The following is a 13,630-nucleotide window of genomic DNA, read 5'->3' as shown; positions in this document are numbered from 1 at the left end:
ATGTGCTATTTAAAAAACGAAATAAACATATCCTCAATTTATTTAACTTTCATACTTGATGCAACAATTTTAAATATTGAATTCAAAACCCAAAACATTTTAATAACTTGAAATTATAACTTGAATAAATGAATTACTAGACTAGTTATCAATCAACATAATACTTAAAAAAAAACTCTTAAACTATTAAGAAAAATTTAATAAGTTTTTATTATTTTATTATGTTTACTCAAATTTTTATATATTTTTTAAATAAAATAAACTCTTATAACTAATTATTAATTAATTATCGTAAGTCAAAATGCGACTTATCATTTTATGTCATGTGATGTTAAAATGACATATTAACATGTTACAATAAATAGTGACATAATATGTTGATTTGAACATGTGATATTTTTTACTTTACACGTCATTGCCATATAATATAAAATGACAATTGCTATTTTGACTAATGACAATTAATTAATTATTAATTATAAAAACTTATTTGGTGTTTGATTGAAGACAAAAATAAAATAAAAACTTATTTAAACAATTGTCAATTGTGTACCCATGCTGTGCAGTCGGGTAATTGTTTAATGGTAATTGACAAAAATTAATGAGAAAATTTCATATTAATTGCAGAATGAAGAAAAATTCATTAGGTTTCTCCTCCCTTTCAAATAATCAATTTTAATTAATTATTTAATTATATATCACAATTTTATTTTTCATTGATTCCATAATTTGTACTTTTATTTTCTTTGTATTATTTTGATCTTTATAAGTATTTAAAAATTAATCTTTTTACAAGAATTTTTTTTGAATTCTTTCAACAGGACCCTTTAAACATATATCTCTTTACCATATTTTCCAGAAAAAATGTTATTACAAATTATCATGAAATTTTATCATTGAAAAATTTTCAACTACCATCTATGAAATAACATATCATTTACCTTTTTTTCTTCCGATCTTCTGATTGATTTGATATTTTATGAAATAACATTCATTTAATCTCTTTCATTTTTTGTCTTTTGATTATTTTGACCTTTATGTTTTTCATTCTTCCTTAAATTTTTTCTTTTATAAGAAATTTTTTTCATATTATCCTATCGTTTTTATCATTAATCTACTTTATTTTTTAAAAAAAAATCTTAAATTAAACGATTTCTAATTTTATTTAATAATTTTTGTATTAGAAAATTTCTAAATCCTCCCAACACTTTTAATATAATATTTTAAAAAATCACTTACAAATTTGCAAGAAATTTATAACTTATAAGTTTTTCAAAATTCTATTATCAATTGGATTTTCATTTTCTTACTTAATCAAAATTAAAATGGATAAGATACAAACAATTATAAAAGGACGTAATTTTGCAATTTATTGATAATTTTAATTTCTTTTGTTTCCATTTTGATGGTAAAAAATACAATTTGGATTCCCGTTACCCGTATCACACCCAAACCCATCTAAATTGTAATACCCCCAACTTTGATATAAACTATGTAACGATACGTGTAATGTCTTAGTGGTTATGACTCTAAATTTTTCTGGCATATTTGAGCATTTCTTTATGGTATTATGCATATGCTTAGTATAAGAAAATATGAACCATGACCCTTAGTCAAAAATTTTGAAACATGATTGATGATTTGTGCGGTTTGAAGTTTAATTGGAACTTTGGACTTATATGTTGAGCATATCTATTAAATTTTGAGTTATATGGTTGATTTGAGGTGTTGGTGAAGTGGGAGATGAGTAGGAGATTTAAAAATGGAGTGAGAAGCCTAGAGATGTTGGAAATTTGAAGTGTTTGGACAAAAACTATCAATAGATTCACTCAATCTAACGATAGATACAAGGCAATGAGTGTTGGGGAGCATTTTGGGTGCTTTCTATTGATAGTTTTAATGCATCTATCGATAGATGCATGTAATATTGCAAAAAATAAAGGGCTTTGGGTTGAATGCCCTGTTTATTCTCTTCTCCAACCCGAAGCCCCTTCCAAGCTCGGTCCCGTGGCTGCTTCTAGGTAGGAAAAAGGGGTGGATTTAAGGGGGAAATGAACCGGCTAGAGTAAGTATTCCTACCTTTGAAAGAGATCTACCAATTGTTTTCTTTGAATTTTATTCTACATTAAGAGAAATGTGGTTTTGTACTTAGGTGCTGAAGTTTTGGAAGGTTTGATGAATCTAAGTGAGATTATCTGAGATAAGAATGGATTATCTTGCTATTTGAAGCTTTAGATTGAAATTTTAGAGCTGCTAGGATTTGATAGGATAGGAATGTATTAGGACAACTGTCAAATAACCCCTTGGATTTGAGATGTACTGTTTCAATATATCTTAATGTCTTATGTTTTATGTTTCTGTAACCATCTATTTATAAAAACTCTTCCATAATTTGCTTGTTTTTTTTTCACTCTTACTCACTGAGTTATAAAAGACTCATCCTAATTAATAGTTGTATGGTGCAGATAAATAGATTGCAGGATTTGAGTAGCTGATATCGTCTTCTAGATAGACATTTTGGCATCTGGTTGGCATTACCACTTGACAAGTCCACTCCGTTGAGTTTGAGCCTGTGCCTGTTATGCTTTCAAATTTTGTTGTAAAAAACTTGGTCACCTCTTCGAAAATTTATGTTATTATGTTTCATATTATGTAAGCACTGCGTACCGTTGACTTTGTTAATCTGTCGTACGGGATGAACCCATTATGCTAGACAAGATATGGTTATGTGAATATTATGGTCGGACACGTTTGTATTAATTATGCCAAGAGGCAATGTTGACAAGTTTGAATATATACATATATTGCGGTCGTAAGGCCTTTCGGCTTTCTATTTGTGGTTGAATGAAGTTGATTTTTCTGAGGCTTATTCAAGTCTCCTTGGCTCTGCTTGCTAGACTCGAACGCTGGCTGTGACCCCCTGATTTAGGTACATAAATCATTGGACAACCAAACCCAAAACTCAAAAACTGAATAAACAACTCAACATAAAATTCATACAGGCCAATTTAGTAATCCTGTTAATTTTGCAAATGTCAATCAAATTTTGTTAAGAACCTAAAGGTAGATTAGAAACCGATTAAATTGTTTAGATAGTAAAGTTATTGTTTTTATTTTATAACCCTAAATCAATTATTTTAAAATATTTGAATTTAAAAGTCAAGTTAGTAATTAAAACATCCGGTCAACAATTAAGTTATTTTTTTTTTTTTGAGCATGTTGTCTACCACATGCTAGATTACATGGTATTAAATTGACAACTATTACTTGAACTAACGGAAGTTAGTCAAATAGTTAATGAAAAGAATTTATTTGATAGGTTTATATATGATGCACTATAGTATTAGCTTCTATACATTGTCAACTCACTAAATACTGTCACCTCATTTAAAAAATAATATTAAAAATAATTAAAGACTTGAAATTAAATATTAAAAGTTTTTTTAAAAAAATTATTTTTTCTTGAACTCCCTCACAATTGTTCTTTTCTTGTACTTCTTTTGTATCTTTCTCCAACACCATCATTTTCAACTTCAAGAGTAATAAGATAATTAAAAATTTGAAAAAAAAAAAACTAATGGGATTAAGTTTGACAATGAAGGATGAACAATTATAAGGTCCATTAAAAGTTTTATCGTTTCTTTTCTTCAAAGAATAAGGCTTTTGAATAAAGGGGAAAAAGTTTGAAGGCAAGGCAAACATTAAGAAGGTGGTTAAGATCACATCTAATTCTTTGTTTTTCTGATGAAATAAACAAAGTTTGGTTAGCTAACTACCTGTGTTCGTAGCAAATTACAAGGTTCGAAAATAATCTACTCTTTGGTTTGAGTATTCAAGTCTAAAAATAATTTCATTATAAATCTACATTTATTACTCAAGTTTCAAAACCATTATAATGTTCATCCTTCATCCTCAAACTTAGCCCATATAGTTTTTTTTTTTTTTTTCACCTTGAAATCGTTTTTTATCTTATTTGCATAATTTTATCAAACTTAATTTTAATGGAAGAAAAAAAATGGAGTTAGAAAGAGATAAAAATAAGAGAAAAAGAAACAAAAAAAAAAAAGAACAATGATTAGAGAGTCGGAGAGAGAAAAAAATTGTTTTATTTTTTAAATTTTTTTTAATATTTAATTTTAAATCTCTAAAAAAATTTTAATTTTACTTCGTAAATAAATCCGGTTTTATATATTGAATTTGAAAAACAAACATCTCCAAATTCTAACTTAAATAAAAGAAATTACTGTACTAGTTATCGATTTAAGCAATTAGCATTTTATCAACTGTGACGAATAAAACTAGGTAAAAAAGTCGATACTGTTAGGAATGGTATATTTGTTTCTTCCTTCAGGTTTTTCTAATACTAAAATTTCTAGTTAGAGTCATATTTTAACTCTTCTAGGACTATAGTAGCTTTTTAGTAAGAATCATTACACTCAAAAAAAAAACCCTCAAAGTAAAACATGAAATATCAAAATGTATCGGCAGATGTTCAATTCCCATTAAAACAACTTGAACAAATTCATAAAAAACAGACCAGAACTGAAGATACAATTCAGTTCATCGAACGTTAAAGGATCAAATATCGTTTGATTTGAATAAAAAACATGTCTTTAAGAGTTGGGAGTTGAAATAGAATCTGGCTTAGTTGTAAACCATGTATTTAGGCGTTGCACTAAACTTTTGATATCCCTTGATTACTTTGTTCACGGCATCAAGGAAATCTTTTTCTGTCACTGTTTTTCTTCGTGCTCGAATGGCATACATTCCAGCCTCGGTGCACACACTTCTTATGTCAGCTCCTGTGAATAAAAACCATAAATCTCAAAATCACTATTGAATAGAACAAAAATGAAACAAGACCATCAGAGCACGTCCAAAAACAGAAAAACTTCAGAAAGAAGACCCTACCGGTGGAGTTGGGGCAAAGCCGGGCTAAAAGCTCAAATCTGATATCACGCTCACAATTCATCGTCCTTGTATGAATTTTAAATATCTGTGTCCGACTCTCCAAATCAGGAAGACCAAACTCGACTTTACGATCCAATCGTCCAGGACGTAATAATGCAGGATCTAGTGTGTCTGGCCTGAAAATTGCACAAAAATAAAGGAACAAGAATTTCATAAGCATCTCGTGTGCACATTCAAATACTTGTACAATTAATCAAAATAAAACCTACAGTGAAGATCAGATCCTGGTAGAGATGGCTTAAAGGTGCAAAAGATGATGCAATGCTTCATAAAACAGAATTACGAGTATGAAGAGAGATAGAGAGTTGTAATTATAGGTAGCAACTTCAACCTGTTTGTTGCCATCAGGACTTTGATGTTTCCACGAGCATCAAAGCCATCAAGCTGATTGACGATTTCAAGCATTGTACGTTGAACCTCATTGTCTCCACCCACACCATCATCAAAACGTGCACCACCGATGGCATCAACTTCATCAAAGAACACGATGCATGCTTTTTTTGAGCGTGCCATCTGCGGTGGATAATATCTTTGTTCAGTGATGGCAAAATGAAAAAGATAGTACAGAATAACTTCAAGAGAAAACTTAAACAACAAAATTTAGCAGGTTATAACCTGAAACAGTTCTCGAACCATTCTTGCTCCTTCACCAACATATTTCTGAACAAGCTCACTTCCAATGACACGAATAAAGCAAGCATCAGTTCTATTTGCAACAGCTCTTGCAAGAAGTGTCTTACCAGTTCCAGGAGGACCATAGCAAAGAACACCCTTAGGAGGATCAATCCCTAGCTTGACAAATTTCTCAGGATGAAGCATAGGTAGCTCAACAACCTAAAAAGACAAAAGTCATCAATCGATGCATGTTATGTTAGTCTCTAATCCAAACTTACTATAAATATCAGGAGAAAGGCTTCAGGTTTTCTATGTGTGTGCCAGTACATATTAACATAAGAAAGTTCAATACGTACTTCCCGCATCTTCTCAATCTGTTCCTTACATCCACCAACATCATTATATGTCACATCTGGCTTCTCCTCCACCGTCATCATGGTCACACTTGGGTCAATTTTTGGAGGCAAGGGAATCTGTATCTGATATTTGTTGCGATCAACCCTTCAAAGGCAGATTGAAAGTCAACTAATAAGAAGTTTATACAAAATATACAACAAGAAAATACAAGGGCGTCAAAACATGGTTTGCTTCCATAAAGAAAAATAAAGGCAAAAGTGAAAAATCATAAAAGCATGGATTCAAATGCTACTGCCATTTTTTGTAAAACGAATATCCAAACTTATCCATCCTACAAAATGAGGTGAATATATTGTAAAATACACCAAATAGTTATACTTGGTCGGCATGGTTCTGGAGTTCTCCATATGCTCCCTAATAGTGGCAACAAACAAATACTCCACAAATTTTATCCGAGAATTGCAAATATACATTTATCTAAAAAATTACAAAGGCAACAAATGAAGGTAACAATACAACTTCAGCCGAAGAAATAAGCTATTCACAGGATATAAGACTTTAGGCAAAGTGTAAGAGTAACTGTGGAAATGAACATATGCAATAACAAGAATTCACGAGTTGAATCTTTAACAAATTGAAAACTTACCCCACACGCATGCCTTCTTCTATATCAGTAGGGGAAACTTTGTCACCCAGTCCAACAACAAACTGCAGTTAGAGCCCATATGCATATCAGACAAAAAAAATTCAATGTCCATTCTTCTGACAAAGAACCTATTTTAACTTTAGAAAGTATATGTCAAATCATCCCATTAAAAAAACATTGAAGAAAGGGATTTAAAAATACATACCTTAGCAATTTGCTTAACATTGATAACATATTTGGCATCTTCTGTGTTTGGATTAATTATCTTTGTGCATCTTGCCACCTGGATGAACAATATAGTCAATACTTGACGCCTAAAAACAAGTAACATGAATGCACAAATTTCTTAAAACCCTCTTTAGTAAAATCAATACCTGAAGTGGTTGCTCTTCCTGCATCATTTGCTTATCAGAGACAAGATCCCATTGACTGGGAGCAGCTAACCCAGTGTCTGACTCCTTGATGCCTATTGTACAATGTACACCAGCATATAAAACAGGAATATGTTAAGTATAGACCTATTGTGCAACAACTTAGTGAATAGTGGTAAATAAATTGTACATTCAAATTTGGATGACTAACTAGAAAATAGAATTATTGAAGATAACTCACTACTATTGTATGATAGCCACAGCTGCTAAACATACTCACGTAATACTATGTATCAACATATGTTTGCAGCTGGCAATCAAGAGAAGACCTGAGATTGCTGAAATGTATTCATGATCAAAATCCACGCGATAAGGGCAACTTTTCATAATCAAAATTGGCCAGAATCCAGATATCCCTAATGTGGAATTTAAGGAGAAGCAGGTATCTTTTTTGAATGTTCCCCTATGCAGCTAGTTTATGCTTGACTGACACAACCCTTTAGGCAGATTTTTTACATGATAGTGTAAACTAACATGCCATACGCATTGATTTGTTTTTCCCCCCGTTTCTTTTGTGGTTAAGATACATACAATACAAATATTTATATCCTATTGCATCATACAGCATGCCGTTCAGAAAAAAAAAAAAAAAAAAGCATCAAATAATGGTTAGGGCAGTAACATACATTCTGCAAAAGGAACAGTTATACTGCTCTTTATTTAGAACAACTTAGAAAATCAAAAGTTCACAAATAGGCTTTTCACCTGCAAAATCTAAAGAATACATGCAAATAGAAAAAAAAAACAAAAAAGCAACCAATGGCTTCGGAAAATAGCAACAAAAGCACGGGAAAAGGGGAACATACCGCATAAATCATTCACTTTCTTTGCCATTTCCTTAATTTCCTTTTCCACTTTCTTTATGCTCGTCGAATAAGGCCCCAATCCCTAGCCCCAAAATAATAATAATAACATTAAGAAAAATTATTACAAGATTGAAAGAAAATGAAAACAAATATTTACTAGAAGTCTATGAGGAAGTTGTAGACAGTTAAAACTGAGCAACAACTTCAGCAAGTCCTTTTGAACATTTTTTTCTATCTAAACCCTAAAAATTGGCTGCTAATCTAGTGAGCATGCGCAGAACCGATTGTATACTAAATTAAAGAATCAAATATCTCAAAATTCAAAATTCAAAATTGAAATGAAATGTTAAATAAGAAACAAAGAAATCGAAGATTCGTTAAAAGAAAAAAAAAAGGGCGAAAGGAGAGAAAGTGATTTACATAGGTTTTGAGAAGGGCGATATCATCTTCGTCAAGCGGTCGGGGATTCTTCTCGTCCTTGATCTCATCTTCTGGTTCAGGTGCCATTTCTCGATCTGGTTGTACTAAGCAGGCTTAGCTTCACAATTCTTCTAGCTCTTTGTTTGACGACAGTAGAAAGAGATTAAAAACAAAAAATGAAACAAATAAGAAGATTTTTGTTATTACGGTATTTCAAAGTTTTTCTGATGGGCTGGGCGGAGAGCCCACTATCTCTGCAAGTTGGCCTGCTTAGTCGGATTTGGGTTAGCATGGTTTGTTCAGCTATTAATTAACATGTCGATAAAATATATACGGAATAGATAGTATGAACAAATTCTTACAATAATATTTTTACTTATTACTTGGATTACATAGGATAATAACGAGTAAAAATTTATTAAAAGTAAACTTTCGGTAAACTCTTGATGACAGAGGCTAATATTGGATTCCTTATTACATTAGAATCTAATTGTATACCATGTAAAAATGCAAAATATCTAAAATGTCAGGTCTGAATAACAATTAACGGTTCCAAAAAAAGATAAAACAAGCCAAATTGTACGCATCACAGCTGCAGACGCATAGACCAACACGATCAATAAGAAAATGACAGAAGATTTAAAAACATCAAGTTCTACTCCACCACAAATTCAGAAAGGGCATTCTATAGAGTGTTTCATAGGGTTTTATGAGCAATGGGATATAACAAGCAGGCTGCAATATATATATATATATAACAGAAGGCAGTATGAAGAAACGTACATAGCTGTTGAGGATAGCAATGTCATCTTCAAACATACGATCTAGGTTGCTCATGTCATTGATCAGTGCTGCAGGAGCCATGGCTTCTTGCTGTTTCTTGCGAGACAAGCGAGGGAAAACTCTTAGTAGCTAGACACAAGTAAAAAAATAACTAAAATTGTTTTTTAAGCTGACTGTGTATGACATATATATAAGTTTTTTTCTTTTCACAAAAAAAAAAATATATAAAAATATATATAGTCTTTTTAAGTATTATAATTTACATATTAAATTTTTGAATTGCTAATCATAATGTGAATTCATTATTTGAATTCTATTATAGTAGTCAAATATTTGTTTACTTTTAATTCTTTATTATTATGAAAAGACTGCATAATCATGAAATGTTTCTATTGAAAGAACCAACCAATTTTATATGGAATTAGTTCATAGTTAACTCTTAACTATTTATTAATATGATTCATATCAAATTTGGAATCCTACTTCAATAGCTACAGGAATTAGTCCTTCCTTCATTTCAAATGAATTACTGCTTGTTTTAAACTATCTGATTTGAAGAAAATTTGGAACAAGACTTTACCATCCTTTTCAATTAACATAACAAGATTATACAAAATGCCAATATGGTGATTTTGAATTTCTGATTTGTACTTCTTTTTAAATTTAAAATTATAATATGTTTAATTTTTCCTAGAAGCAAGAAATTTAAAATTTAGTTCAAAAATTAATGTAGGTGGTCTACTTGTTTCAATCTATTCATTTTGTAAAGTAAAATTACATCATTAGATATACCATTTATATTCTTCTTATCTCAATCCCGTTAACAAAAAAAAATGTTCAAAATAACAATGATATTGCATTTGAATATTTACCTTAATAATAAGTGCATTTACTCATAAGATTGAGTGGAATCATATTGTTATATTCCATATTGGAAAAAGAAATGCCAATTACACTACATCTCTGTACTTTAAGACATCTGTCTTGTTCAAGCTAAAGGTCATGCATATATCTGAAGTAGCATGTTCACTAAGGCTACCAGTTTCAAGTCCCCGGCGAACAATGTGCTCCAATTTCTTCGATGGCTCCAACACCTATTCATTAAATTGAGAATGGAAAATATAAACAAATATTAGCAGTGGAGAGGACAATGCGTCAGCGAAGTTGTTCTTCAGTTAAATCATTCAGATTTGAGAATAGTTACAAGCTAAAGCACAAACGATCATAAGATAGTGTTTGTTAGATGCCATATGGGATTTGAAAAACCTAAGTAAAACAAATGAATTCTCAGCATTCTTGTGATAAGTTGTGATGATTGGTACTCAGAAATCTCAGTAACGATAGAGAAAATGATACCAAGTTATTACCAAAATGTATATTGACTAGACTTCTTAAACATCAATTTATTGTAAATATCATTAACACTAATTAAAAAACTGATCGTCAGTAAATGAAAATCTCAATGAAACTTACTTTGCAGGTAGCATTTCAAAGAAAAAAAATAACTTTGCTGGTAATTGAGAAAACAATAAACGTAAAGTGCAAAAACAAGGTAGCAATAGGTCCGGGACATTAGATGTTGGAGAATTAATTATGAGATCTTGCAAATATAAAATGAACCTTCCTTTTTATTTTTCTTGATGCTTTGCTAGATATAGTTGAGAAATCTGAAATAATAACAATAAAACACATGAACAGAACATAGGAACATGAAACAGGAATGGAAACTGAGGAAGAGGAATTGGCTGATGACCAGTTAAAAAATCTTCTTCACTCTGATCAAGATTCAAATGTGAGCTAACGAAATTCTATGATACTCCATTTAAGGTTAAAGCAAAGCACAAGTTGGCATGGAATACTCATGACTAACATCATATACAAATAAGAAATATAACTCAGTTATGTCCACTAGTTCCAGATTAGCTTACCCATTGTCAACCTTGCTGGCTCCTTGGTTCCATACTTGGACTTATTCTGCCCAGATTCATTGCTCTTCCCATTTGAAACAATTGAGTTTTGAGCTTGGGAGTGATCTGAGACGAGCTGAAGAAGCTTCACACTTCCCTGCGACGTCAACATAGACAACCAATGGTGATGGATGCTGATACCGTATACCAATGAATTACATAAAGTAAATGGTTCAAAAATAGTGACTACAGCCATCAAACTCCTTTTTCTCATACAGCTAGATAAGGAACTAGGATCTTCTGCTGTTCCTTAAGTAAGAAACACCATGCATGTGCATGCACATATGAGAAGTGGAAAGCAAAATTAAGAATAAGCAAAGCACTTTATAGACATATCCATAGGTGGTGAGAATAGCAGTAACAAGGAACAACGTGACAATTGAAGCAAACTTGTGAATATCTAATCCTTTGCAAAACAAGTTATGGTTGCATATATGACTCAAGTTGAATGTCTACACAACAATGTGTCTTTATCACGGCCAGGCAGCTGAAGCTGATCTGTGATGTCACCCATCAGGTTGACACAGAATTAAATTTTACTATAAAGAACCAGCTTCTACAATAAGATTATTATGCTAAACTATTCATTTCCAATATTAGGCATGTAAAGAAATCCCTCAACCACTGTCTCTTCTGAACCACCCCAAAGTATCTAACTCTAAGAACACTGAATCCACCTGGAAAGCCCGCCAATGTGAATAAGTGCGAAACAAGACCCAAAAGAATGGGATGTTAGGCAGAGGTAGAGGTAGAACCTGCAGGCCAAAGAAGATTAAGTGAGAATGTGAGACAAAAATAAAATGAACAAAAAAAAGATTCAAGGGGCAAAAGAGATTACACAGTAAATGATGGAATAAGAAGAAAAAAACAAATACATACAGAAAAAGGAGTAGTCAGTGGAAGCAATGAAACTGAACCATACAAATATTTCCTGTGTATAACAGTACCCCTGAAAATCAGAGGACAGTCATTTTTTTTAGTACTAATATTGCTTAAGTACAGGAACTCGTACACTATACAAATATGTAAAGGCAATTAAACGCAACAATAAAGCTCCAAAGCCTTTTTTTATTGGATTGTTGCGGGTAAATGTCAAGATATCAATAACTGTCCAGAGAGGCATAAAAGTGTATAGAGACTCCTCTAATCTTATGCCCTTAGACATCAGGCAGACGGGCAATCTCAAAATAACGCAGCAGTAATGCCTCAGAAATACCAAGTTAAAGGACCTTTGCCACTATTTAACTAAAAAGAAGGTCATGTTCGTTCTGAAAATATAGAAAACAATCAAGCATTGTGCACTACACTTTCATTGTAATATAATAAGTTTGCACATGGGAATTACCTTCTAATCTCCATCTTATCAGAGAAGCAAATAGAAAAGGGGGTAGAACAATTACGTCAAGGCTATCTGTCGTAATCTTCGACGAACAAGCCTTGCATTTAAACTGCAAAATGTTAGAAGTATTAGGAACAAACCAGCAATCCAGAATCACATCAAATGCACAAAACCAACATAATTTAACAAGTTCTTCAAAATTCCAGACCATAGTGGACAGAAATCTGGTGTTCTCAGGTGTCTGTCATGCAAGTTAATTTTTCCATGGAAGACGCGAAATATGCATCTAGATCTCAACGTAGGAACAAATCACAGAAGGATGATGCCTACTATTGTTCATTCTTAAATATTGAGAAAAGATTAACTTAGAGAAAAATGTTAGATAACATCTAAAAAATATAAAAAAAATTACAAAGCAGGACCAACTAAACTATAGGCAAATGATTGTTTATAAAAAAGCCATCCACATCGTTTTACAAAAGATTTGATAGATATAAGCTGTTATGCCAATAACGTGGTAGCTATTCCAATTTGTACAAAATTTTACAAAATGCCTTCTGATACTTGAGCATATTTTGGTTCCTACACCACAGAACTGGTTGTCAAAGCTAGGTAAAAGATAGAATATTGTCTGAATAGAAAGGAAAAAAAGACCATGGATCCTATAGAACATTTGAATATGCCAGAATACTAGCAAGATTATGAAATAACTATTTGAAAAATGCAAAACAGAACCTGTAGCAATTCAAAAGGATAACAAAAAAAAAAAAAAAAACACCTGGAGGGGTATGTAATCTGAACATTAGTAACCTCCTTGGTTATAGATTTCAATAAAATCTCAGTTGGCTTAACTCTAGCTAAAAGCCGCATTCCGAACCCACATACATTAAACCAATCAATAAAAAATAAAATCAGCATAAACTAACGCCAACCAATCCAACAATTAACACCAAGCATATTTGATTTTCAAGTTATACCCATGTAGCTTGTTTTTGAAACTGCCCTCAGGCGCCTTTTCCAAACCCATCCAAGCCTTATTCATGTGTATTAAAAAGCATAAAGAAACCAAACAGAAACACCCTTTTTTAATGCACATTGAAGTTAAAGTAAGCATGAAATGCAGATATAAAAAGGTAGAGCATTTAACATTTTTAACATAAAAAGAAAGAAGAACAAAACAAAAGGGTGTACTAATCATATTGCTAATTCATTATTGAAATTCTATTATAGTAGTTAAATATTTGTTTACTTTTAATTTATTACTAGACTATGGCCCGTGCGTTGCACACACGGGC

General features: G+C 31.6%; 2 protein-coding genes across 2 annotated transcripts; both read right to left on the bottom strand.

Annotated features, from left to right (window-relative positions):
* Positions 1-4,469: 4,469 nt before the first annotated feature.
* Positions 4,470-8,433, bottom strand: LOC18596326 (26S proteasome regulatory subunit 7A). The gene is made up of 10 exons (XM_007024731.3): positions 8,247-8,433; positions 7,827-7,908; positions 6,964-7,055; positions 6,795-6,872; positions 6,590-6,651; positions 5,943-6,087; positions 5,587-5,805; positions 5,303-5,484; positions 4,912-5,087; positions 4,470-4,802 (listed from the first exon to the last, which is right to left on the bottom strand). Exons 1-10 carry the CDS (start codon positions 8,331-8,333, stop codon positions 4,645-4,647), a joined length of 1,281 nt encoding a protein of 426 aa, XP_007024793.1. The 5' UTR covers positions 8,334-8,433; the 3' UTR covers positions 4,470-4,644.
* A 1,497-nt stretch (positions 8,434-9,930) lies between these two features.
* Positions 9,931-13,377, bottom strand: LOC148762233 (uncharacterized protein C23H3.12c-like). The gene is given in 8 exon segments (XM_088807617.1): positions 9,931-10,123; positions 10,958-10,978; positions 10,980-11,093; positions 11,674-11,751; positions 11,876-11,945; positions 12,397-12,444; positions 13,114-13,215; positions 13,316-13,377. Coding segments are annotated over 8 exon segments (639 nt in total). The 3' UTR covers positions 9,931-9,979.
* Between the last annotated feature and the right edge of the window lie 253 nt (positions 13,378-13,630).

Source organism: Theobroma cacao, chromosome 6, assembly GCF_053813885.1.
Source record: "Theobroma cacao isolate CCN51 chromosome 6, ASM5381388v1, whole genome shotgun sequence".
Lineage (NCBI taxonomy): Eukaryota > Viridiplantae > Streptophyta > Magnoliopsida > Malvales > Malvaceae > Theobroma > Theobroma cacao.
The sequence above is the reverse complement of the archived record's forward strand: the minus strand, read 5'-3'. Positions and strand labels throughout refer to the sequence as shown.